This window comes from Brachycentrus maculatus, unplaced genomic scaffold (genome assembly GCF_059751285.1).
Source record: "Brachycentrus maculatus isolate JH-2025_06_01 unplaced genomic scaffold, ASM5975128v1 h1tg000040l, whole genome shotgun sequence".
In the NCBI taxonomy this organism is placed as follows: Eukaryota; Metazoa; Arthropoda; class Insecta; order Trichoptera; family Brachycentridae; genus Brachycentrus; species Brachycentrus maculatus.
The window spans coordinates 767,875-793,871 of NW_028280794.1; the positions used below are offsets into that span (position 1 = coordinate 767,875).

The following is a 25,997-nucleotide window of genomic DNA, read 5'->3' on the forward strand; positions in this document are numbered from 1 at the left end:
ACCCGATGGTGCATGGAGCACTGCATCATACAAACGTAATGTTACCTTGATCGTCAACACATGAAGGAAAAGTGATCAGCCCTCCACTTCAGGCACCAGTCTAGGGCGTCTAGGGTAATATTGAATGAATATTACAGTGAAAAATCACATGTATCTATATTTATTTAACCCCCCGAGAATCGAACCCAGGACCTCCAGCGCAGTAGCCAAGCTCGCTTACCACTACACCACGGAAGCGAACAGAAAAACTTGAGTTTACTTGTGTATAATCGTAATAAGCAACCTAAGCTTTTCATGCTGGAATTCATTACATACATATGTCTGGTTCTCACACAATTTTACTCTTGATTGGGGGTAGGTATAAAAATAGAACGTTATTTCTTCACGACTGGTCTAAACGTGCTTAAGTCATGTCTAACTCAACATACAGGAATACCTGAGTAGGCCTACATATAATACTACACACATAAGGTCACTCAACTTATGACCTAGTTCGAGAAAGGTCGCTTACTGCGCCTATTTCAATGCAACGCGCATAGCTTTAAATGTCCTCGTTATTTTTTTTTGCATGAAAATAAAGTTAATACATTTCCCGGAGAGAATTTCAAACCGAGAAACGATAGTAAAAACCCAATAATTGGGCAAAAAATATCGTTTGATTCATTCCACCAAATATAAACTAGTACCATAGAGAAATGGTGAAAGCATTTGATCCATCTAATTCCTCAGATCGTTGTCAAAAGGTGTTACCATTTGGGTGGAAACTAAGTTATTGCCTAACTATCTGTTTTCTTTTATAAATATTTAGGTAGTTATAATATTATTAACAAAAATTAAATACATACTTGCAAAATACAACTTTTTTGAGATTATTAATACTTTTTTGAGAAAATTAGAGAAGAGTTTGTATTTTCATCTGTAACTCTTAAAACTATTCGTGTTTATATTTGATCCTATACAAGTATTTTATTTTCATATCTAAATCATCATTATATTTAAAAAAAAAACTTAAATCAAACACAGATTTTTTGAGTCTACAAAGTTGTATTTTAATAACAAAAACAGATTAGAAATTAATATTGTGACAATTGTTTCGCCTAATTATGTCATTTTCAAACGAATGTCTAACTAGGTGAGACAATTGTCACAATATTAATTTTTTACGTGTTTTTGTTAATAAAATACAACTTTGTATACTTAAAAAATCTGAGTTTGATTTAAAAATTAATACATACATTAAAATGGAGTTCTACAAATTAAACGCTAAGTCAATAAATAAATTAAATAATCATGTTGTACCACAACGCCAATACTAAATCAACAAATAAAACATACTTATATAATTGGAGAGCGCTACAGAAATGTGATTACTAACTTCTTCGTACTTCAGTTAAATGGCATTGATGTGACAGAGCTGTGGTTTCAACAAAATAGCGCAACATGCTATACGGCGGGTGCCACCATCAATTTATTGCGAATAATTTTAATTTCTATTTCTTTTATTTATTTTTTAAATTTATTTGTAAAAATTACATGTAAACATGTTCAGTACATTCATAACATAAAAATTGCGACTTGAATTTACATAATATTACAATGCATGCGTGTGTCCTGAGGCCTTTGAATTTAATTCCGCCTAATGCAGTTTTTCTCATCATGGACACTCCTTTTAAATTGCACGGTATTAAATTTAATGAAATGTGAATTATGAAAATTAAATATTTTACAATAATTATTTTAAGTACAAACGAAAATAACGTTCTTTTTCATGTAATTTTTCCGAAATATAGCTTTTTTGTAAAATGTAATTTCTAAAGTATCTCATCTTAACTTCATATCAGTATCGACCGATTTGAGGTTAAAAAATTAACTTTATTAAGATTACTTTCTTCGAAACTCATCAACATATAAATAAGTTTTAGGAGTTATTTTCACCAAAAAAATATCAATTAAAGTTTTGAAATATAAAAATATAAGTCAGTGCTTCAAATATTTAAATTATTTCTGAAAAATCATACGATATAAAATTTTAACTTAAATATGTTTTTAACACAAGTAAAAAATATTCACATATACACATTTTTTAGGTATCTTCTTCATATATTTATAATAAATTTTATTAATATTTTCGGTTTTTCCAAATCCTTGTTCACTAATTTGGGTTTGTCTACTTAAAAGCTATTTTTATACCGTAACATAGAAGAAGAAGAATATGCAAGTTTGAGCATTGATAGGCTTGCAACCTGTCAACCAGGTTTAAGTGATAACTTCAATCAGACTATGACGGGTCGTAAGCTCTGTAAAATCACAGACTTCTATATTATTATTCAATGTTGACATATCTTAACATTTTTTTTATTACCAATCACCTGGCTGATCACCTTTCCTTCGTGTGTTTGCTATCAAGATAACACTGTGTTTATATAATGCAGTGCCCTATGCACCATGGGGGTGCGGATAAGGGTTTTAATATTAATAATATTTTTTTTTAATGCAAAAAAACTACTATGTTTCTATGTTTTTAGCATCATTATATAATATGGTGTTTGATATTAATGCTGAAAGCATCACAACACGAGTTACATTAAGTTTGGTTTACATTAAAATGGTTACATATTACCAGAAAGCGATTTCCGAATCAATTCATGAAAAGATTTTTAATATTTATATTAATTATGACTTATTTAGAACTGGTTTCATCTTCAAATCGGTTGGAATTCATCTTCAATTCTCTTGTCCAAACTCAAAATACAGTAAGGGACATTTTTTTGTAGTACGTTTTTTTTTGCATTTTTGGACTAAGTAGATTCCAAATTGGATTAGATTAGATCCATTTTTGGGCATAGTAGTCCAAAAATCCAAAAAAAAACGTACTACAAAAAAATGTCCTTTACTGTGTTTTAAGTTTGGACAGCCGAATTGGTCTGGGTATTAATAATGTACTTTTCACATATGCCTTCCCTTTCCTAACTATTCTACCTGGAGACAAGCCTCTTAAATAGAGGCTTTGCGGGTTATTCATTAATAAAAAAACATAATCAACAATAATTAGAAATTAAAATATAATAAACAATAATTAAAAATTAAAATATAATAATAATAAAATTAAAATAAAACGTCAAATTTATCGTTATTATAAGCGTCGATTAGTTTTAATAGGATGATGACTAATTGAATTAATTAAAATAATGTCTTACGTCGATATTCCACTTTTTAAAAATATCTGTTTGAATTTTTCGTCTCAGTTACATTTTTATAAAAAAAATTACCCGTAAAAACCTTATGATGAAGTAAAATTGGATACCCTTCCTGAAAGTTTGCGAAGTTATGGAATAGAAAGCACTTCAGCTCAATTTAACGAAAAATTGAATTCTCCATCAAGCACTAATGACCTGAAAATCTAAGATCCGACTCTATTTTGTAGAACTTTTCCTTAGATTATTAAACTTGTTTTCGACAAACTTACGAAAATTAACGGAAATCGTTGCGATTACTAAATTTGGAATGTAATTGCAATTTATAGCTGAAATATTTAATTTCAAGGGAAATTTCGCTACTTCGTTTATTGATTCGGCTTTTATTTGTTGAATGACGTTAAAAATACACGAGTATTCGTAATTCATTATTAAAAATTTGCAACATTTTGAGTGTATCGCCAATTAAATTAGTTATTTTTCATTCGTTTATTGATTTGGCGTTTAATTTGTAGATCTCCATTTTAATTTGTGTTTTAATTTTTAATTTAAACACAGATTTTTTTAGTGTACTGAGTTGTATTTTATTTTTTAAAAAAACATATTAAAATTTAATATTGTGACGTGTAACGTTTGAAAATGCCATAACTAGGCAAAACAATTGTCACAATATTAATTTTTATGTGTTTTTTAATTAAATACAAATTAGTAGACTCAAAAATTTATTAAAAAATTCAAACATAAGTTATTTTTCATATGATTTTTTTACACAAATAAACAAAAATATAATAGTCTTGGTATTTATAGGGCCTAAACCCTTAAAAGGCTGGTTAAAGTGATCTAAATACAAGTTTGTAAAACCACCACCAAGTGTCTAGAAGTGCCCCAACATAGGCAGTGAAAGAGATTGCTAGATAGTTAGTTAGCTCAGTTGGTCACCAGGACTCGATTCCAACCCGACGTTGACCAGTACACAGATGCCTCCACAACCCCGACTAGTACAGCAGATAGACACGGGACAGTGCCAAGACATTCGCAAATTGTTCATTTATCGTATTTCCCATTCAAGCATTATTTTTCCCCATTCTATTATAAGTTGCGATTTTTTACTGACACAAATATTAACTACATAATAACTTACAAACCTGTTATCATGACACAGAAAGACAACAATCCAATGCAGCATCTAAGACAAAGAAAACCCCTTATGATGTAGCACTTTTAATCAAACATAAATTATTTAAGCACAAGTTTTTTTTTAAATTTGCCTAGAACCTCAGCTTCACTGGATTCAATTTCCACGTCACGAGTGCATGTAGAGAGGGAAAATGACGCGCTGGGAAATCCCAACTGAATTTTCCACCCCAATCAACGTCATATTATAATCAACTTCACCTTAGTATAATGCAAAGCATACAAGATTAACACTCAATTCAATTTATCCAGGCAACGGTCTCCTTGTTCATTTATAAGCCTTAGTAACAAAATCACTACACCTACATGTATTATGAGTACAATGTGAACACGTTATTCATTTAATGAAAATAAAACGCTTTTATAGACTATGAAATGAAGAAAAAGTAATCAAGAAAACAATTAAATGTTCGTGGTCGAGTAATAAATCGTATTTGCAATAAATTTTTGTTAATATTTTCTGAATTTTCTTCACATAGGAATTATTTGGATCAAGATTATTTAATTGATAATTGATATCTCAATATAGATGAAAAATATTAGAATATGACGTTTCGTTATTGAGTTCACAACACCCATCTTTGATTGGATTTGGAAAGCTTAAATTTAGCAGAAACCCTTTTATTTGTATGTAAGATTCGAACATAGATTATTTTACATACTAAGAAACGCCTGAAAACCTGATTTTCATATTTTTTGCAGCTTATACTTCTTGGAGCAGTCATGTTGTTCACAACATTTTCAGTGTGTTCAAATTTACAAATCTGGGTTTCTCCACTCAGGGTCTATTTTTTTTTGACATCTCAACATAGATGAAGAAAATTTACAACACAGATTTCTGAACAAGTATTTTTGGACACTCTCAAATGTTGTGAGCAACATTTTTGCCTTTTTTTTTAGTTTTTAATAAAAAATGTCATTTAATATTTTCATGCAATTTCAATTAAATATTTGGATAGTTAAAAATATTTATACGTACATTTTTACTAAGTAAGTAGTAAATACCACTATTTCTTAAAATCTGTTGTGACAAACTAAAACTAATGCTAACTATTGAGTAAAACTATTGTGTAAACTAAAACTTACTATTGTGTAAAACTTATCTACTAATCATCTTACTATATCAAAAATGAATAGCTATAACCACAAAGTGCCGAATCAATTAATAAAATAAAAATTATGATTGCAAACCTTGTTTAGATAATAGCAATTATTTATTTCCAGGTTTGTACATAGTATATCGCCGGTACAAGTGTATACAGTGTTAAATTTTCATATCTTGTTTAGGCGATCGCTTTCCATTTAAAATTCTGATTAAAATATTAAGTAGACTCTCTGCTGGCGTAACATTAACCATCCCTTGAGTACTCGTATATTTTAGGACATGCATTGAGATTGGCGATAAGGCTCTATGTTTAGCGCTCCAGAGTTCTTTATTCGCGTCCCCTGACCGTTTTAATATGTACAAGCCCTTTATAACGATGCTTATTGTTAAACATTGCTTGCTTTGAAACACAATTTTAATGTCAATTATACATAAACCTGGTCGGACAGTTGCGTATTTACCCATTCCATGTTATGAAGGTTACTTCTACTACTTACCCGTAAATTCGGTGGTGACCTTCAGCGTTTTCACTGCCGTTTTATACTTTATGTTTTTGTGCTATAATAAATTGTATTTATTTTCGGGTTCATTTAATATTACACAAACATGCAAGGACAATAAGAAACATATTATTTGAGTTCATTCATGTCATTGAAGGTTTAGGGTCCAGATGACAATTCTCCACTGCCCGAGTGTCTACAATCTACAAAATTCTCTGGTGTAATCATACTTCCGCATTCAGACCCGACATACTGAATTTCAAACAAAACCCATCTTGTTAAATAAAGATAATTCAGGAAACAAATTTTATAATACAATAATACTTAGGTTATTATGGGTTTTCGGTCATATTTTTCTAGTAACGCAGTTATAATTTGAGTCAATACTTTCTAGAAATAAATGCTAATTGTGTTTTTTTAGTGCAACATGCAAAACGTAAATAGCGAGATAAATTTATTAATTTGTTATTTTTATAATCAAATAGATATGGAAAAATTATAGTGAGTAAATAATTAATTTGGCTACCTTTCAAAATAAATCTATACGCACTATTCAATACACCAGCATTTTTTTAATTTTTTATTTTATTTTAACCGTTTCATACTTTTGAACGAGTCACGCTCGCGCACTAAATGCGTTTCAATTTTGAATTTTTCAATTACTTTTTCGACAATGAATAAGCACAAAATATTGCCAACGTAATTGTAAATGAGATATGCTTAAATTGTTATATTTTATCTGAAAAGTCGATAAACTTTGATAAACATTTTTTTAAACCTACCTAAACCTAAAAAAAACATCATTAAGGGGTTAAATACCCCCGCTTATTCCCCTCCCTACAGATATCCATCTCATCCTGGCGAGCAGGAAACCAATTATCTACAAACTTTTGGTTATTTTTTTTTTTAATTGAATGGCACTCATTTATACTTTTACAATTAGTCTATCATATTTTGTAATTAAGTAATATTATTAAATAACTTGACCTTGGCAAAAGCAATATATTTTATATGCAACGCCATTATATGTATATAATTCTTTTTTAAATGGTTAAATATGAAATAAGTAAAAGTATTCATATATTAATCGCTCGAACCCTTATCCGCACCCCAATGGTGCATAGGGCACTGCATCATATAAACGCAGTGTTATCTTGATCGTTGACACACGAAGTAAAGGTGATCAGCCCTCCACTTCAGGTAAAGTCCAGGATAATGTTGAATAAATATTATAATTTAAAAAAATCACTTATATTTATTAGACCCCTTCTGGGAATCGAACCCGGGACCTCCAGAACGGTAGCCGAACGTGCTGACCTACGGAGGGGGACAAAAATATATTAATACTTTTACTTATTTCATATTCAACAAATGCAACTCTTATCGATCGCTTCTTCCTTCCAGATTATGAATCCCGCGGCGTCAAGAAGTTCGGAGACCGATGCGACATAACGAAAGAGTGCGGCTTCCCGGGCTCCGTGTGTGATCCCGGGAAGAGGTCCTGCCAGTGCACCCCGGACCTGCCCGTCACCAACCACCTAGACAAGTGCGGCAAAGGTCAGTAACATGAAAACCAACCCTTGTGATTTTATCTAACCCTCGGTCTACCACAAACGACGATAACTACAGTTCTGGGTCCAATGGACCCTTAAGTAAATTATGATATATATTTTTACTTATAAGCCTAAAAAGTAACTGCCCATCAAAAGCAGAGAGAATAGACCGCCACACTACTCTGTCTTTGCAAACATTATTCACCTCTTCCACACTCATGCATATTCATATCTACATACCCGCCGATTATTTCGACTCCTAACCGACAGCTTTTTAAATATTGGACATACTTGAATGTGGCAAGTTTTTCTTGAGTTTCAATTTTTTGTAACTCCTAGATATAGTGATCAATCCCGTGATATAGTGCACATGAATTCTCAACACCCATCCAAGTTGGATTAGGGAAAGCTTTTATTAAGCAGAGACTCTTTTACTTGTATGTAAGGTCCGAATCCCGGCATATATTCACATATTGAGACCCGCCTGAAAACATGATTTTAATTTTATTCTAAGGCTTTTTTTTTAGATAAAGAGGAATATTTGTGTTTTTATACTATTTCTGTAAGCCTAAGCGACTCATCTAATAGGTATCAAATTGCGGTAGAGGGGTTTGAACCGAGAAATTCTGACTTAAGAGAACGCGACACTAACCACGGGACCACAACCCGACATAATTTTTTAATTTGACCAGTTAACAATAAACACCTAAAATTATGTATACGATACATTGATGTCTAGCAATTTTACTATGCTTGTGCTTAAAGTCACGTGATGAATTTATAAAACAATACTTTTTAAGAAATATAATAGTATAAAACGAACTTCTATATCCGAAATAACCATGTGTATATTTCGGGTAATGCTAGAATACGAAGCAAACCTAGGTGTATCCGGGTTAACTTAGCATTACCCAATGCTGTTGGGAAAACTTCGAAAAATAGCAAACATAAATTGAATTCGTGGTTTACCCGTTTACAACTAGGTCTACCCAAGACTGATTGGCTAATGTTAGAAAAATATAGACTTTATATGCAAGTACAGAGTCAGGGCAAATGAACATTGAAACAAAATATGTATTTGAACTTATACGTTTTATTTTAAAAATAAAAAACATAAATAATACCAAAAACATTATTTAGTAATTTTTTTAAAATCTAACCTAACCTAATATTAGCTGGACAGTGTTAGGTAGATCTATGTAGGTATACATGGGTAAACTGCAAATTTTCAATTTATTTTTGCCAGTTTTCGAATATTACCCAACAGGATTGGGTAATGCTGAGTTAACCCGTATAAACCTAGGTATAATTATACCTATTCTAGCATTTCCCATAGTATATACATAAGATACAAAATATCAATGGCACCATATCTCCTATCCGTCGCATAACCAAACTGTGCGGCGGAGTGAGGGTGGGCCCAAGGGATCTCAAGTTTCCTTCCGACCACGTGAATCGACGGAAACTTAGTTGAGAACACATTTATATTTCCCATAACTTGTGAGAATTAACAGATGTCCATCATTTGATAACGATAATCCCTCGCGTTGAGAGGGAAAACAGATAGTTCGTAGAGCAAGGCGGCTTGTATTATTTATTAACATTACTAAACTTTGGTGAGGAGTTTCGAGTGCTCTGCGTATTTATTGAAATGTAATTTGTAATAATATTACGTCACATTTGTCTCAAAGCATAATTTTTAGGTTAAGAATATTCTTTTTCAAATCCTTATCCGCACCCCAGTGATGCATAGGGCACTGCACCATATAAACGCAGATTATCTTGATCGTTAACACATAAAGCAAAGGTGATCAGCCCTCCGTTTCAGGTATCAGTCCAGGGTAATATTGGATAAATATTAGAGTGAAAAAAAATTTATATTTATTTGACCCCTCCCTGGGAATCGAGCCCAAGACCTCCAGAACGGTAGTCGAGCGTGCTTATCATTACACTACGATGGTGGACACGAATATTAAAGACTCCCATTATTGATCAATGGTATAAAATTCTTTAAGAATATTAAAGAATTTTATACCATTGTTCAATAATGGCAGGAATAGTGAACGTTACACAAGTGTATAAAGTTATTACTTAAGCCAGTCAAATGCCAGGTCGTAAGCCCTAGGATGCTCAATCTTTCGTATAAAAAATAGTTCTTTATCTCCAGTTAAGACACCTGTAAGTTTGATATTTCATCGGATGGCGAATTATCCAGTGTCTGATAATGAGTATAAATAATAATAAAAAAACGTCTGTAAATGTATCTACATCAAAAAAGTAAAACAAATATGTCTTCTTCTTCTTTTTCTCTTTCAAATATTCTTCTTCTCTTTCTTGGTGTAGGCCTTGTGGCCTGTTTTTAAGAAGGATTAGCCTCCTACGATGTCGATTCCCATCCATAGAAAATATGTGCGTAATATTATTTTTCAATATACTGAAAATATTCAAAGAAACGTTTTAATAATGAAACGCGTGTGAAAAATTAGTTCCAGTTCAATTCATATTTCAATACCCTGACAAAGAAAATTATTTCGTTGAGAAACGCGTAGCATGCATGCTGAGAAATAACGCAATCCATTAATTCCGCGTATGCATTCGACATATACATAATAACCCTTTGTAATATTCCTATAATAATGGTCAGTTTCGTGATAACACTGCTTGACTTGAAAATTATAATCAATTACGAACTGTGCCCCTGTATTCACCCCTTCAAAGGAACTTGTAATTCCCAGCTTTTAATGAATTCATTTACTTTATTAAAATTGAGATGCAATTTTGTACATTGTCCTGCTATTATTAAACAAACTTATGCGGTAAATGTAGTTGGACATAGAAGCAGAGGAAAATCGAGGAAAACTTTGCATAATCAAGTATTTCAAATACGTGATCAAATCGTAAGGGCGTTTGTGCACTACACGGAATTTTACCGTCCGGCACTTCAGTTAGCGTGATAAAACGATGATTGGCTTGGATTGGCTTATGTTTTTGTCCATCTTTCTTCGGATCGGTGCTCTTGATTTTCGCGTGAACACGTTGCGCGCAAATTCGATCACGCTAAACTGTCGTAGTCGCTCTCATTTTTCAAAACCGGACTGCCGGACGGCGAAATTCCGGGTAGCGGACAAGAGCCATAAGTGGTCAGGTAAGGAGCTCTAATAATCGGCGGGAATATATGAGGAGATGCATGAATGTGCAAGAGGCGAAGGTTGATGCAAAGACATATTGGTATGGCGTTCTATCTCTGGTTACACCTGTGGAGAAGCGGCATACTGCTTAGTTAGTATTTTTAAAAGCATCTACATAGGCTCATGTATTATCGCATTATCTAAATTTATTTGATAGGCTAACAAAAAAAACTATTTTTTCTTCTCAGCTTTGGTAATTTTTATTAACTAATTCTAAAATTGTCATCGATATCATTGTACTAGTACAAAGTCGTATTCAATAGATAATAATACTAAAGTCAATAAGGGGTGATATGATATTATTTATTACATATCTTATTATGTTATCTACCTGTCATCTACCTTTTTTGTACCTATACGTATGTGTGTATGTATGTGTATATGTGTGTCGGTGTATGTATTAACTTAAATATGTTTGTCGTAATATTTTATGTAAATTGTTATATTTATAAAAGAAAAGACAAATAATTAAATTATTTGTTAAAACGTTTAAATAGTGGATACATGAAATATGCACATCAATGTGAATATTAATAATTTACGAGTATTCAATATGTATGTACATACTTCTAATTACAATAGATATTAGATACATTAACCTCGCGGTTTATCTTATCCGTAGGAGAACTTAGGTAAGGTCTGCGAACATAGACATTAATATTATAATACGCTCCAGTAATTTCCTCTCGGCTTGTTTAAAGTACCTCTTAAAATGTGAGCCCGCATCGCTACACTCCGCAGCCACTGGCTCTTACCTCGTTGGGGAGATACTTATTTATGTATAATCTAATACCCGTGTCAGGGAACAAACCCCCATTATTCCGAAAGCAAATAGGCGCTATTCCCAGGGTATTTGCAACATAAACACGAATGCAGAAGAAAAAATCACCAGCTAAATCCCAAACTGACATAACTTTATACACAAGTGTCTACCAAAAAAAAAATGACTCGACTGCAATCAGTGTTAAGGCCCAGCATTCGTTAAGTCGCATTCATTCCACCGGAGACCACCAGAGAGGTCACTTATCTGACCACGCCTGATTTTTTAAAAGAACTGTAATTTAATTGTAATTTAAATAGGATTTTTTTTTTGTTTTTTAGAATTTCTATAGGGTTTTTTTTTAACTCCTTACCTTTAATAACTCTTTTCTTTTCAAACCCATATTAATATTTCGAAGAAAAACTTATGTTTTCAATGCAAAAACTGTGTTTTAAGAAAAGCGCTGTTAAACGATGAGGCAAGACTGATTTTTGGAATTTCTAAATTCAGTCTTATTACCCTACTATAATATGGCTCAAATAATCGATGTGGCTCTAAAAATCGCGGAACTAAAGTGGAACTGGGCAAGTCATGTGGCACGTATGTCTGAGGATAGGTGGACGAAAAAGGTGCTTGACTGGAGGCCTAGAAGCGTGGGTAGGCCCCAGACAAGATGGTCCGATGACATTAAAAAAAGTGGCGGGCCTGCACTGGAAGAGAGTCGCGTCCAACAGACAACTGTGGAAGTCCAAAATGAAGGCCTTGTTCAATAATGGACATAAGAAGAAGGCTGAAGAGAGAGAGAGACACCACTACTTCAAAAACAAAAGAGAAGAGGATAAACTCTATCTTCTTCTCTCCTTCTTCAGCCTTCCCATTTCTTTCTGATGAGAAATGTAAACTCCATCTACTCGTGCTTAAGATAAATCAGTACGTAACATAATATGGTTCCAGAGTATCAAAAAAAACTACGCATTTCAGACAAATTGGTAAATAACTTTTCGTTCGGCTATAACGACTGTCATGGGTAAAGTGATCTTTCGTTTGAAAATGCCATAACTAGGCGAAACAACTGTCACAACATTATTTTTGTATGTGTTTTGTTCAAATACATCTTAGTAGACTCAAAAAATCTGTGTTTGATTTAAAATTAATACATAAATTAAAATGGAGTTCTACAAATTAAACGCCAAATCGATAAAGTAATCTTACCAATCCGCAACCAGCGCACTAAATTTGCTCTAAATCTTCTTCCACCCGTAGTTAGAAATAGTAGAGTGAGATTATCTTAGAAAACAACTAAAAACTCTGTTTTGTTGAATCATTTCCACAATCTCCTCATGGGAAAACCCCAATTTAATTACAGTTAAGGGCCAATGAGGTCGCAAGTCAAGACGTTTTTAATCTTCTTATGTGTATATTGAATACTCTAATGTGTATTTTCCGACTCCGTAGTGTTCTCGCTCGGCTACCGTTCTGGAGATCCCGAGTTCGATTCCCAGAGGGGGGGGGTTAAATAAATATAAATGATTTTTTAACTCTTATATTACTAAATATTACTCTGGACTGGTTCCTTAAATGGAAGGCCGATCACCTTTTCTTCATGTGTCAACACTGAGTTTATATGATGCAGTTTTCTATGCACCATTGGGGTGCGGATAAGGGTTTGAAGATGTATATATGGTATTTTCTAATGGGCGTTTACCATGTGTATCTTGATACGTTCAAAGTAAAGTCATAAACCGCATTTCGTAGCTAACCTCTTCGGTTTTTACAGAAATTCTACGTGTTATTTTTTTATGAAGAAAGCACGTCCAAAAGAAATAAATATCTCTGTTATATTTATGCAAAATGAAAAACGCCATCTGGTCTCTATTTTCTATTTTGAAGCGAACTTGAAGTAGGCAAACAGAATGTTGATTCTTTAAGACATTATTGAAAAATAAGGTTTGTTGTGAATCTGAAATTTACGTCGTCTCAGAAGAATTTTCATAATCCATCTCTAAAATTCTAATATTCATTCCCTGGCAATGATTTATTACTTTATTTATTGTTTCGGCATTAACTTTGTGGTAAGACATGTTACAATAATTAAAGAAAACACTTCGTTTTTTACCACTTGAGTTTTATTATAGACTACATGTTTCAGAAGTTAAACTTCCATCATTCAGGTCTGTATAATAACTGAATGATGGAAGTTATTATACAGACCTGAATGATGGAAGTTTAACTTCTGAAACATGTAGTCTATAATAAAACTCAAGTGGTAAAAAACGAAGTGTTTTTTTTAATGATTTATTACATTAATAAAAACTGTTTATTACTACCGTGCTGGAGGTCCCGGGTTCGATTCCCAGGATGTGGTGTAAATAAATATAAGCGATAACACTCCTTTATTTATTTAATATAGTCTCTGGACTGATTCAGAGACTATATTAAATCCTTAAATTATTCTGACAAAACAAAAATATATATATATATATATATATATATATGTATATATATATATATATATATATATATATATATATATATATATATATATATACATATATATATATATATATATATATATATATATATATATATATATATATATATATATATACAATATATATATATATATATATATATATATATATATATATATATATATATATATATATATATATATATATATATATATATATATGTAAATAAAAGTAGAATTCAATCCAATAACCGTGTTAAATTTTAAATATATAACCCAACAATTACTTAAGGTCCCTTAAGCGCAGGAGTGATCACCTTGAATTCATGTAACGATCAATATAACACTGCGTCAATACGATGCAGTGCCCTATGCATCATTGGGTGCGGACAAGGGTTAGAAGAACGTGCATACATTTTTTTTTACTAAAATATTTTTCTAAAAAACATGTACCACGTGTGATAAAAGTAAATCTATTTTATTTCAAAAAATATAAGGGTAGACATAAAAATCTTGGTGAGTGGTTATATACAAAGTAAATGCTGTAAATTTGAATCATATTGAGAATATAAAAAATATACTTTAGAATATTGGAATATGTACGCGGAAAACAACAAACAAACAGGTTATATTCGTAAAATGGAAAATCACAAAGTCAATGCTTATAGTATTGATTGAATTCGATTAAAAATACAATTTCATGAAAGCACTGAAAAGTTGTATGTCTTTTCAGAAGTGGCTTTATTGATTGAGAAAGCAAAACCGTGGGTATTTTGGGAGCAAGCTTCATGTACCATGTTTTGAGTGTGTCCAAATCTTCATTCACAAATCTGAGTTTTGTCCACTTAGGAGTTATATTTTTTAATTTATTTCTTAGCATAATTGATATCTTTAGTAGTAATCATGTCTTTAAGAATAGTGTCCGTCCATGGTTGCTTCTCGTTGTAAGGGTTAAGGTAGACAGTGAATTAATTAAAGTCCAGGTGTAATTTTTTTATTGTAAAACCTTTATACTGTAAATTGTAATTGTATCAATTATATGTAATGTATATAATCAAATAATAAAAAAATAAAAAAAAAACAAAAATAAAAAATTCTATTAACATGTAAGTATTTCGGCTCAACACAGGCCATGCCTAAAGAGCGGTAATGCATATAGTAAAAAAATGTATGTATCTATGAAATAAACAAATAATAAAAAAAAATAATAATTAAAAAAAAATAAAACATAGATGAAGAAGAATATGGAAGTCTGGTTATGTACAGGGGTTACAACCTGTCATAGGCTAGTTTAAGTGATCATTTTATACACGTGTAACATTCACAATTCTTCCCAGGAATAACAATCACACAACTCGAATTTCGGAAGTTGTATTTATCAATCAACACCTTTTTTTTACATACGAGTTCTCGGCACCATCTTTAGTTGCGTTCAGTAAGCTTTTTATTTAGCTGACACCTTCTCCTTCGAATGACAGGTCGCAAACCCTGTAAAATACCCAGACTTTCATATTCTTCTTCAGAAACTTAGATTTGTGAACGAGGATTGTAACACGCTAAAAATATTGTGAGTACATACTACAAGTAAATCATATATGTTATTGTATGTATCTATTGTATGCAATGTATAAAAACTAGTATTTTTTTAAAAATAAAATAATTATAAACATTTAAGTTTTTCGGGTCAACATAGGCTATGCCTAAACAACTAAAAAAATGTGTCTATGAAAATAAAATAAAATATAAATATTAACTTAGACGCCACTGTTCTATCCTATTTTTATCTACATACATAAAAATTTTAATGAATGAAAAAATAATCAATATTTTTTATGTATGATAACGAGTAAATAAATTTTCTTCTTTGTGTTATACTCGTAGATCTCGTGTTTACAAACAGTTCAAAATCGAGAAAATTATGTATTCTCTCAGAAAATTTATATTGAGCTTTGCTACATTATTTTATGGTCTAGTTGCAAATTGCATGTTTTAGAATCAATATATTTATGGATATTTTGATGATTAATCAAAATGACGATGAAATTATTAAAAAAAAGTTTATTTTTTAAATGGGTAAAAAACTGTCTAGTGTGCATTAAATTTTAAAATATTTTACTTGTTTACTAAGCTTAACTTTTACGACCATACTTTTTACGACTGAAAAAAATCTGAAATTGTTTAATGAATACGTTGGTGTTGATAATGATAACAGTTATCACGCTCATTTTATTAGGTAAGCAATTAAAATGCTAATTAATTTATATGAAAATTTCTTAAGTATGCTTTCAAAATTCAAAGGAAAACTTCATTCGTATTACAAATACAAAGCTCTGTTTATAGTACAAACAGATTTTTTCTTCACAAATTGCGCATGTTAAAATAGTCGTTATTCTTCTTCTTCTTCTAACCCTTATCCGCACCACAATGGTGCATAGGGCACTGCATCGTATAGAAGCAGTGTTATCTTGATCGTTAAATACACGAAGGAAAGGTGATCAGGCTTCCGCTTCAGGTACCAGTCCAGGGTCATATTAAATAAATGTTAGACTGAAAAATCACTAATATTTATTTTGACTCTCTTGGGAATCGAACCTCTAGCATGGTAGCCTTGCGCGCTAACCACTACACTATGGAGGCGGACTATCGTTAATCTATCGTTTGTAAATATTGAAGGATGTAATAAAAGAGCCTCGGAGAGTTCTTCTTCTTCTTTTTCTTCCTTTTTATTTATTCTCGGACCTGTTTGTTCCGTTATCCGTCTCTTGTGAAGTGGACTGCCAGCTGTCACGCGATCGCTTCGGAAGTCTTCGAGGTGGTCTTCTGCCGTCTGGGTTCTCTTAAAGAGCAATTCCAGCTAGTCTATTTTCTTGCATTCTATTGACATGGGCATTCCAGAAACGTCTTCGCTGTCTTCCCCATCTGACTATATCATCCGCACTACACATTTTCCGCATTTCCGTGTTCCTTATTCGGTTTCTTGTCTAATGTACTTCCGGTTATGCACCTCATTAAAAAGAAATATAAAAAATCTCCATTAGGTAATCATGTTATTGTATAAAAAATAAAATATGTATTTTTATTTAGCGTTTAATTTGTAGAATTCCATTTTCATTTATCTATTAATTTAAAATCAAACACAGATTTTTTGAGTCTACTAAGTTGTATTTTATTACCAAAAACACATAAAAAATTAATATTGTGACAATTGTTTCGCCTTGTTAGGGCATTATCAACGGTCCTTATGTAGCTATATAATTCTAAGTGACAGTTTTAACATGTGCAGCAATAATTTATGGAAGACAACAGTAGCTAATGGGGGATGTGGGTTTTTTTTCTGGGAAAGGAAGAATTTATTGATTGATTTATTGAATATTATAATTGTATCAACTTGTTTTTACATAGTCACGCGTTTCTGTGGCCCAATCTGGAAAAATAGAAAAGAAAAAAAAAATCACACATTTTTTAAATGCGAAATTACACAATGCATGTGAAGAAATGAAAATATGGATACAACAATTTTAAAAAAAATAATGCATTCGAAATAATTGAAAATGTTTGGCGTGTTTCATGAGAGATATTTAGTATTGCGTGTGTTTCTGTTACGTTTAACAGATGGCTCTGCCATTGTGGTCAAGAGAACTATTTTAACCTGTCAAATTCTAAAGCACTAGTAACATAAAAACCCACTTATTTGCATAATGCATAATTATGTAAAAAATCAAAGCAGTCGGTGAAGTACCTTAGGATATTTAAGATTTTGAACAAACAAATATTTAATTTTTTTACATTTTGGCATCTCTACATAGATTAAGAAGAATATGGAAGTCTGGATACTTACAAGGCATATAAACTGTCACGGGCTGGTTAAGTGATCAATTTATACACGTGTATAATATATACACTTTATATAAGTTTATAAATTGATACCAGCCTACGATAGATCATTAATTGATTTGGCAGTCAGTTGGTGGTAAAATCTATACATTTTAAATTAAGGTTTTGCTTAGTAAATACCACATTTCTTAAAATCTACTGTGACACGTGTTTCGATGCATTCCACATCATTTTAAACAGTGTTTGAAAATGATGCGGATTGCATCGAAACACGTGTCGCAGTAGATTTTATAAAATAGTGGTATTTACTAAGTAAAACTTAAATTTAAAATTCCATATTCCTCTTTATCTATGTTTTTTTATGAGATGTCAAAAAATAAAAATTAATAAAGATGTGGAAAACCCCAAATTTGTTAACATGGATTTTGCAAACCTCAAAAATGTTGTATTTACATTTTCATTTAAATAATATAGATATCGTTTTATATATGTGTGTATATATACCTTTATATATATATATATATATATATATATATATATATATATATATATATATATATATATATATATATATATATATATATATATATATATATATATATATATATATATATATATATATATATATATATATATATATATATATATATATATATATATATATATATATATATATATATATATATATATATATATATATATATATATATATATACATATATATAGGTGCATACGTGTATTATTTGATGCCACCCCTGTCAATATTCATAATAATATTATATTTACTATTAATTTTCGGTTTATGTCTCAAATTTCTTACATACGTGATCAGACGTTTAATCTTCAAAATTACATCAGAAATTTCACCTATACAACACACTTCACATTCGAATCCCCACGTCTTACGAACAATTATGACAAGTTAAACCTCGCTCCCTTGAAATGATTAATTATACCTTCTTTTGTGATGTATCAGGCAGGTCTTATTGTGAGCCGTGGTATACCTCGTATTGAATATTGATTACCTATCTCTAGTTTCCTACTGTTCCATATGAAGAGCCCTTACAATATCATATTATACCATTTCTGCTTTCATACCTCAATACCTAACGAGAATATAAATATCCCTTCCTATTTTGGCTGAATTGAGTAGGCAGGTCTTACAACATCATCCGTTAATGAAAGCTTACATCTCATTAAGCACGTTAGTAGAAAATGTTGTCATTCGTATATGGGAATGGTCCTTCTTAGGAAGGAAAAAGAAGATTAATATTAATATACATATAATATATACATAAATAAATATAAGTATTTATTTTTGTTCCAAACCTTGAGGTAAAGTGTGCTAGCCTCTATGGATTACAATTATTCCATACTTCTCTTTATTAGATTTATAATTTTTGTACATTCCCAATATATTTAACGGTCGCAGGACATGTTACATATACCTTACATAAATATAATTAGAGCTTTTTTAAAAACAAAAACTTGAGACTCACTTTATGTCAAGCTTTTAACTAAAAAACACATATTCAAATATCAATTAAATATACACTAAAATATCATATTTTATCATTTTGACGAATTATATAAATAAAGATCGTTATTACGTAAGCGCAAACATTGTTTCGTCTAATTGATTTTGAAAATTAAAAAAAATATATATATAATTGTAAAAATATGTGCCAGAACGCCGTTCCACCGCGTTAGATAGAAAAAAAAACCCTAAATATAATTAAGGGACTCATACGATATAGGGTATGTATCCTCAAATGCCTTTAACATTGATTTTTTTTAAGTTTTTCAAATGTGAAGTATTTGTGTTTTTATTTTTATTACAAAAATACTTCAATTTCATACTATTTCTGTGTGCCTAAGCGGTTCATTATTGGAAATAGGTATCAAATTGTGATAGAGTGGGCTCGAACCGAGAAACTCTGACTCAAGAGTCCGCGCCACTAACCACGGGATCACAAACCGACATATTTTTTTTCATTTTCCTCTTAGTACATAAAAACTCCTCTCTACATAGATAATTATAAGTTTTATAAAATTATTTGCATGTGCATTTCAGAATCACCGGTTAACGAGTCATGTTTCTTCAATGAGCAGTGCGAGGCGACCAACTTCCAAACCGAGTGTCGCGATGGAAGGTGTACCTGCAGGTTCGAGATGGTTCCATTGTTCAAGGCTGATGGCACTTCGGAATGCATCGGTAAGTGAACTTACGAGACAAAATAAACCTTACTTGAGATGAAGCATCTATCGTTTTTATACGAAAGAAGATGGAATACTGAGCATCCCAGGGCTAACATATTAGTTATATATTTTTGTGTATTGAGGTAATGCAATATGAACACTAAAAGATTGCTAGTTTTTTTTTTACTTTTGTTTATTCAATATTTAAGTTACTAGGAGCTCTGAGTGACTGCTTGTAAGGAGAGACTATTCTAGAATGACGCTTGCCAGACTACGTTGGTATTCACACAATTGCGGGATGTTGTTGTCACCACTGACTATTCTTGGTTACAACCAATATACCAATATCCCTGACATATAAAATATGTACAATACATAGCAATATACCACACACTGGGAAGCTATATCGCTCACTCCTTTCAAGAACGTCATAAATCAAAAAACTTGATTTTTCAGAAGAACGTTTTTAGAGTTTGACAATAGAACACTATGTTTTTTAAAAAATATCAAGCCACTTATTGAACTTTGTACTGTGCAACAGATCTTTTTACGTAAAACCTGAAGGTTTTTTCTCCATTTGAATAATATTAAGTATATTTTTAAAAAAATGGAACAATACCTTTTCTTCAAAATGCAAAAACAACACTATTTGCCCTGTAGCGGGTAAATATTATGTTTAAAATTTGCCTCTTTTGCTGGGATATAGTACACTTTCTGAGCATTCCGAAAACATGCAGAACTGAAAATTGATGATTTTTGAGTTATGACGTTCTTGAAAGGAGTGAGCGATATGTACTTCACAAACATCTAACTGATGAGGCCATGAAACATCTATGTTTTTTTGTTACATATGAAAGAATATGGAAGTCTGAGCATCCCCGGGCTTACATAATATCTAAATATACAGTACATAGCTATATATCCCACACTAGGAAGCTATACCATGAAGCTACACCATGAAACACCTATGTTTTTGTTTTATATACGAAAGAATATTGATATCTGAGCATCCCAAGGCTTACATACTAGCTATTTTTACATTACTTAGCTATATTTAATATACTAGGAAGCTATATATATACTTAACAAATTTTTCAGTTGATGACGCCATAAAAATCTATATTTTTTATATGTGAAAGTATATGGAAGTCTGGGCATTTCGCAGGTTATACCGTATACTAGCTAAATATAGCCTACAAAGCTTATATCACACACTAGGAACCTATATGTACCTACTTCACAAACCTCTCAACTAATGACTCCATGAAACATCTATGCACCATTTAGGGTTGAATAATGGACAGGCTATTCAATTCAATTAATTTTTTTTAAATGTAATTTGCAAATCGATTAGCTAAATTAAGGGTAGTACTGTTTCATATTTTAATTTATGCTATGTCATGTTAAAGTATTAATTAAACAGTCAATCGCAGAATTAATTAAGTTACTAGAAATTCAATTAAGTAAAGGAAATTTATTAAGTTTTAAGCAATACGTTAGGTTATTCTGCCATACGCAGGATCTCTGTTATACTTACTGTAAACTTTCAGTGAAATGTTAAGCTACAGGTTTGAACCTTACCCTTTTTAAATATTGATTGATTTGGCATTGACTTTGTAGCATAACATAATGACTTAAGTATAAAACACTTGTATTATATCCGGGAGGTTTTAACCTCTTTTGAGTTTATTCATGTTAACATACAAGTGAGAACTACAGATTCTTCAACAGGTGAAAATGCTAACGGTTTGTATTTGTTCATTTATACTGCGATGAATCATATTTTTTTGTTTTTTTTTTTTCGTTTATACTTTTGCATAATGACTTCAATGACAATATGACTTATAATTTCAAACGGCTGTAAAAGTTTATTTTTTTACCAGTTTCACTAGGGGGAAGATGCTACTCCATAGCAATAAACCCGTTTATGTACATATGTATAATCTGTACAAAATGTTCGATAAAAAAGTAAATAAACTGTAATAAAGACAATGTAACTCCTAAGTGGACAAAATCCAGACGTTTGAACAAGATTTGGACGTACTAAAGTATTTTGAATAAAATAGCTGGAAAATTTTAAAGTTTAATAAAAATTTTAAGTCATGTTTTTAAAGCTTCTCCTAGGATGTAAAATAATTCAGAATGAATATTGCATACATTTCATGAAGTTCCCTACTAAATAAAATAATAACTTTCTCGTCTCAACCATCAATGGTACCGAGTAGCGAGTATGTAAAAGAAGGTGTCAGTCGAAAGATAAATACAGCATCTGAAATTTGAGAAGTGTGGGTGTCAATCATAGGTAATATGGTGATTGTTTCATGTGTATAAAGTGATGTCTTAAACCAGCCAATGACAGATTGCAAACCCTATAAATACCTAGACTTCCATATTCTCATTCATCTTTGTTGAGATATCAATATTAAAATAAACTATTATTTTTTGACATCTCATCAAAGATGAAGAAGAATATGGAAGTCTGGGCATTTACGGGGCTTACGACCGTCATAGGCTGGTTTAAGTGATCACTTTACACACGTGTAACATTCACCAATTCTACCCATTATTGACAACCACACTACTCAAATTCTTGGAAGTTCTATATATATGAACCAATTTAGAAACCTTGTTCATGAATCACTAGAACTTCACTAGAGACATCTATTGGTGAGATGTAAAGAAGCTTTTTATTAAGCAGAAACTCTTATATTAGTATGTGAGATCCGAATCCTGGATTATAATCACACACATGAGAAACGCCAGAAAATACCATTTTCATTTTTATTATTTAGCTTATAATTTGACCAGATAATTTATTTACAACATTTTGAGTGTGTCCAAATACTTGTTCACAAAATCTGGATTATCTCCAATTACAGGAGTTATTTTCATATTATTTTTTGACATCTCATCAAAGATGAAGAAGAATATGATTATGAATAAGAATATGATTATAAGAATATGATGAAGAAGAATATGAATATAAGAATAAGATGAAGAAGAATATGATTATAAGAATATGATTAATATTCTTCTTCATCTTTAATGAGATGTCCAAAAATAATATGAAAATAACTCCTGTAATTGGAGATAATCCAGATTTTGTGAACAAGTATTTGGACACACTCAAAATGTTTTAAAATATACTGTTTAGTTGTATACCTTTTTTCTTGTCACAAATAATATAATTTCATTAGGCATAATTTTGTGTGTAATATCTTTGTTTTTGTATATGATGCAGTAGTTAGAATTAAATTAATTATATTTTAAAAGTAAAATTTTGATTTAGCGAGGAATGACCCGCAGCCGAGCCTTCGCTATGTTGATCCTGCCATGATTGGAATACTTGCTGGAATGGCTTTGATGTTTGTCATCATCTGTGTTGTCCTGCGACTGTTTAGTAGGTAAGTGCCTTAAAACCCTTTCTTAGCTTTTGTTCTAATATAATAATAAATAAAGATTCACACAATTGCATTCGAATACCTTTTTTCCATGTTTTTTTTTTTAATTTATGTAAAAATTTCATTCTAAAACAATTATTGATTTTAAAAATAATTTGATTTAAATTCATAATAAACATTAAAAAAAACATTGTAAAAGCTTCGTTCAAAACTACATACATTATTGAACATCTCAGATATTAATTGCATCGTAATTATTTGTGAGGCATTATGATAAGATTATGGAAAATGTGTTCAGATGGTTTTGCCATGTGGAACGATCAGGAATGAATGTGGTCTGATCAGGAGTCGGATATGTATGAGGAGATGCATGAAAGTGGAAGAGGTGAAGATTATTAGGAAAGACATATTGGTGTGGCCTTTTATTCTCACTGCCTACTTTTGCAGAAAGTGGCGTGAGGATTAGTTAGCTAGTTTTTTTTTAAGTTTTTATTTATTTACTATTATTTAATCATATGACGATTGATTGCTGAATAAATAAATAAAACATTTTTTTAAATTATATCAGATTAACACCGCATCGATCCAATACGGTGCCCTATGCACCATCTGTATGAAGAGAGGTTTAAGAAAAGAAAAGAAAGAAGGAACATAAAAGGAAAAAAATCCCTTTTTGGTAAAACTTCAAACATTGAAATTTTAGGAGAGAATAGGAACACATAACGCTCACTCCTTTCAACAACGTCATATATCGAAAATTGACAATTTTCAGTTCTGCATGTTTTCGGGATGCCCAGAAAATGTACTCCCAATGTTTATCCCAGCAAAAGCGGCATATTTTTAACTTAATATTTACCCGCTACAGGGCAGAAAGTGTGGTTTTTGCATTTTGAAGAAAAGGTATTGTTTATTTTTTTATTAAATAAACTAATTATTTTTCAAATGGAGAAAAAACCTTCAAATTTTACCTAAAAAGACCTGTTGCACAGTAAAAAGTTCAATAAGTGGCTTGATATTTAATTTTAATACAATGTATTATATTTTTAAACTTTAAAATCGTTCTCCAGAAAAATCAAGTTTTTTTATTTATGACGTTCTTGAAAGGAGTGAGCTATAAGTGATATGCGTTACCGTTTGTGGTTTATTATTTGTTTATGTGGTTTGTTATTCCTACTATCCAGAGCTCGTTGGCGCGAAAACCGAACCATCTTCAACACCCCGAATCCTCGCCTGATGAACGTATCCCTCCTGAGGGACAGCAAGCTACTTCACGGAGCCGAGCGTCGCGGGTCCAGGGCGTCCATGAGAGCACCATCCCGACAGCCTAGCCAGGCCGAACTGAGACCGCACTCGCCCAACGCAGGACAAGGTAAGCTCCAGTCGAGTTACACGTTTCAGTCACGTTAGGTTAGGTTAAGTTAGGTTAGGTTAGGTTAGTAATGAAAAAAAAAAGCTCGATTACTTTAACGGGGTAGCAAGTATAATATTACAGTAAAAGCTCGTTCATTCAAACTATAATACAACAATTAAAATTTTATATTCGAAATATTAATCGATGTAGTTCGACTAAATTCTCATTTAGTCGAACTACAACAATTCAAAATTCAACAAAGCTCGATAAATTTTCCATACTTCTATTTTAAATTTATTCATTGATTCGATACTCATTTTGTGGTAATATTGATCCATTTTTAATTGAAATATTACTTGGTAAATACCTTGATGAAAAAAAAAATACTTAGCTTCATATTTTTTGAAAATGTTTGACATTTTTAGAATTTTTGAAATTTCAAGGTTTTTGAAAATGATGCGGAATGCATCGAATCACGTGTCATAATAGATTTTAGGAAATAGTGGTATTTGCCAAGTAAAAAACCTTTTACCCTACAAAAATAAAGGGGAGAACAAAATAATGTTTTTGAACAATTGTATTTATTTAATTTAGTTTTTTGTCAAAAATAGTTTTCTAAAAATACTCAAGGTAAGTATATAAATTTTAAGTTTTCAATCAATTATAAATAATATTTAAATTTTATTGGCTGACAACTTTTACTGTTATTTTTTTACATCCAATTTTCTAATGTACAATTTGTATAAATGAAGATCAATATACCTGTATATTATAATTTCAGCCACCAAGTTATAAGTTTACAGTAAAAGATCGTTAATTCAAAACTGAAGGGTTCAAAATTCGAAAAATATTTCGTAATAAATAAGGTACTTTTTCAAATTATTTTAAAAAAATCACCAGTTTTAATGATTTCAGAATATTTTTGATTTTTAAAATCTATGTTTTATATTTTTTTTTCTTGTCTCAGTAATAAATTTAGGGAACATATTTTGTTGTATTATCTTTAATTTTGACACAGACTACAATATTTAAATATTTTTCGAATTATGATGTAATTCAAATTATTTTCGAATTAATGAGTTTTTACTGTATTAATTTTCTTTGAAAAATATATATACTAAATTATTCAGAAAAAATACACTGTTGTCATCAATCATTCATTTTCATACAACCATCTGCAAAAATATTACATTGTCATCTGTAAAAATGATAATCACTTGAAGCTTGCATATTTTTTGCTTTGTACCC

General features: G+C 31.0%; 1 protein-coding gene across 3 annotated transcripts in view; it reads left to right on the forward strand.

The window, feature by feature from the left end:
- The window catches only part of LOC148312436 (uncharacterized), a 119,897-nt gene that overhangs the window by 88,845 nt on the left and 5,055 nt on the right, over positions 1 to 25,997 (forward strand). For all 3 annotated transcript variants that reach the window (XR_015839234.1, XM_088277275.1, XM_088277274.1), the window contains exons 3-6: positions 7,398 to 7,550; positions 19,873 to 20,013; positions 23,287 to 23,401; positions 24,580 to 24,767. Coding sequence is in view for 2 of the 3 variants with exons in the window: in XM_088277275.1 (XP_088133401.1) it covers positions 7,398 to 7,550; positions 19,873 to 20,013; positions 23,287 to 23,401; positions 24,580 to 24,767 (597 nt within the window). In the remaining variant the exon portion in view is untranslated. The remainder of the gene's footprint in view (positions 1 to 7,397; positions 7,551 to 19,872; positions 20,014 to 23,286; positions 23,402 to 24,579; positions 24,768 to 25,997) is intronic.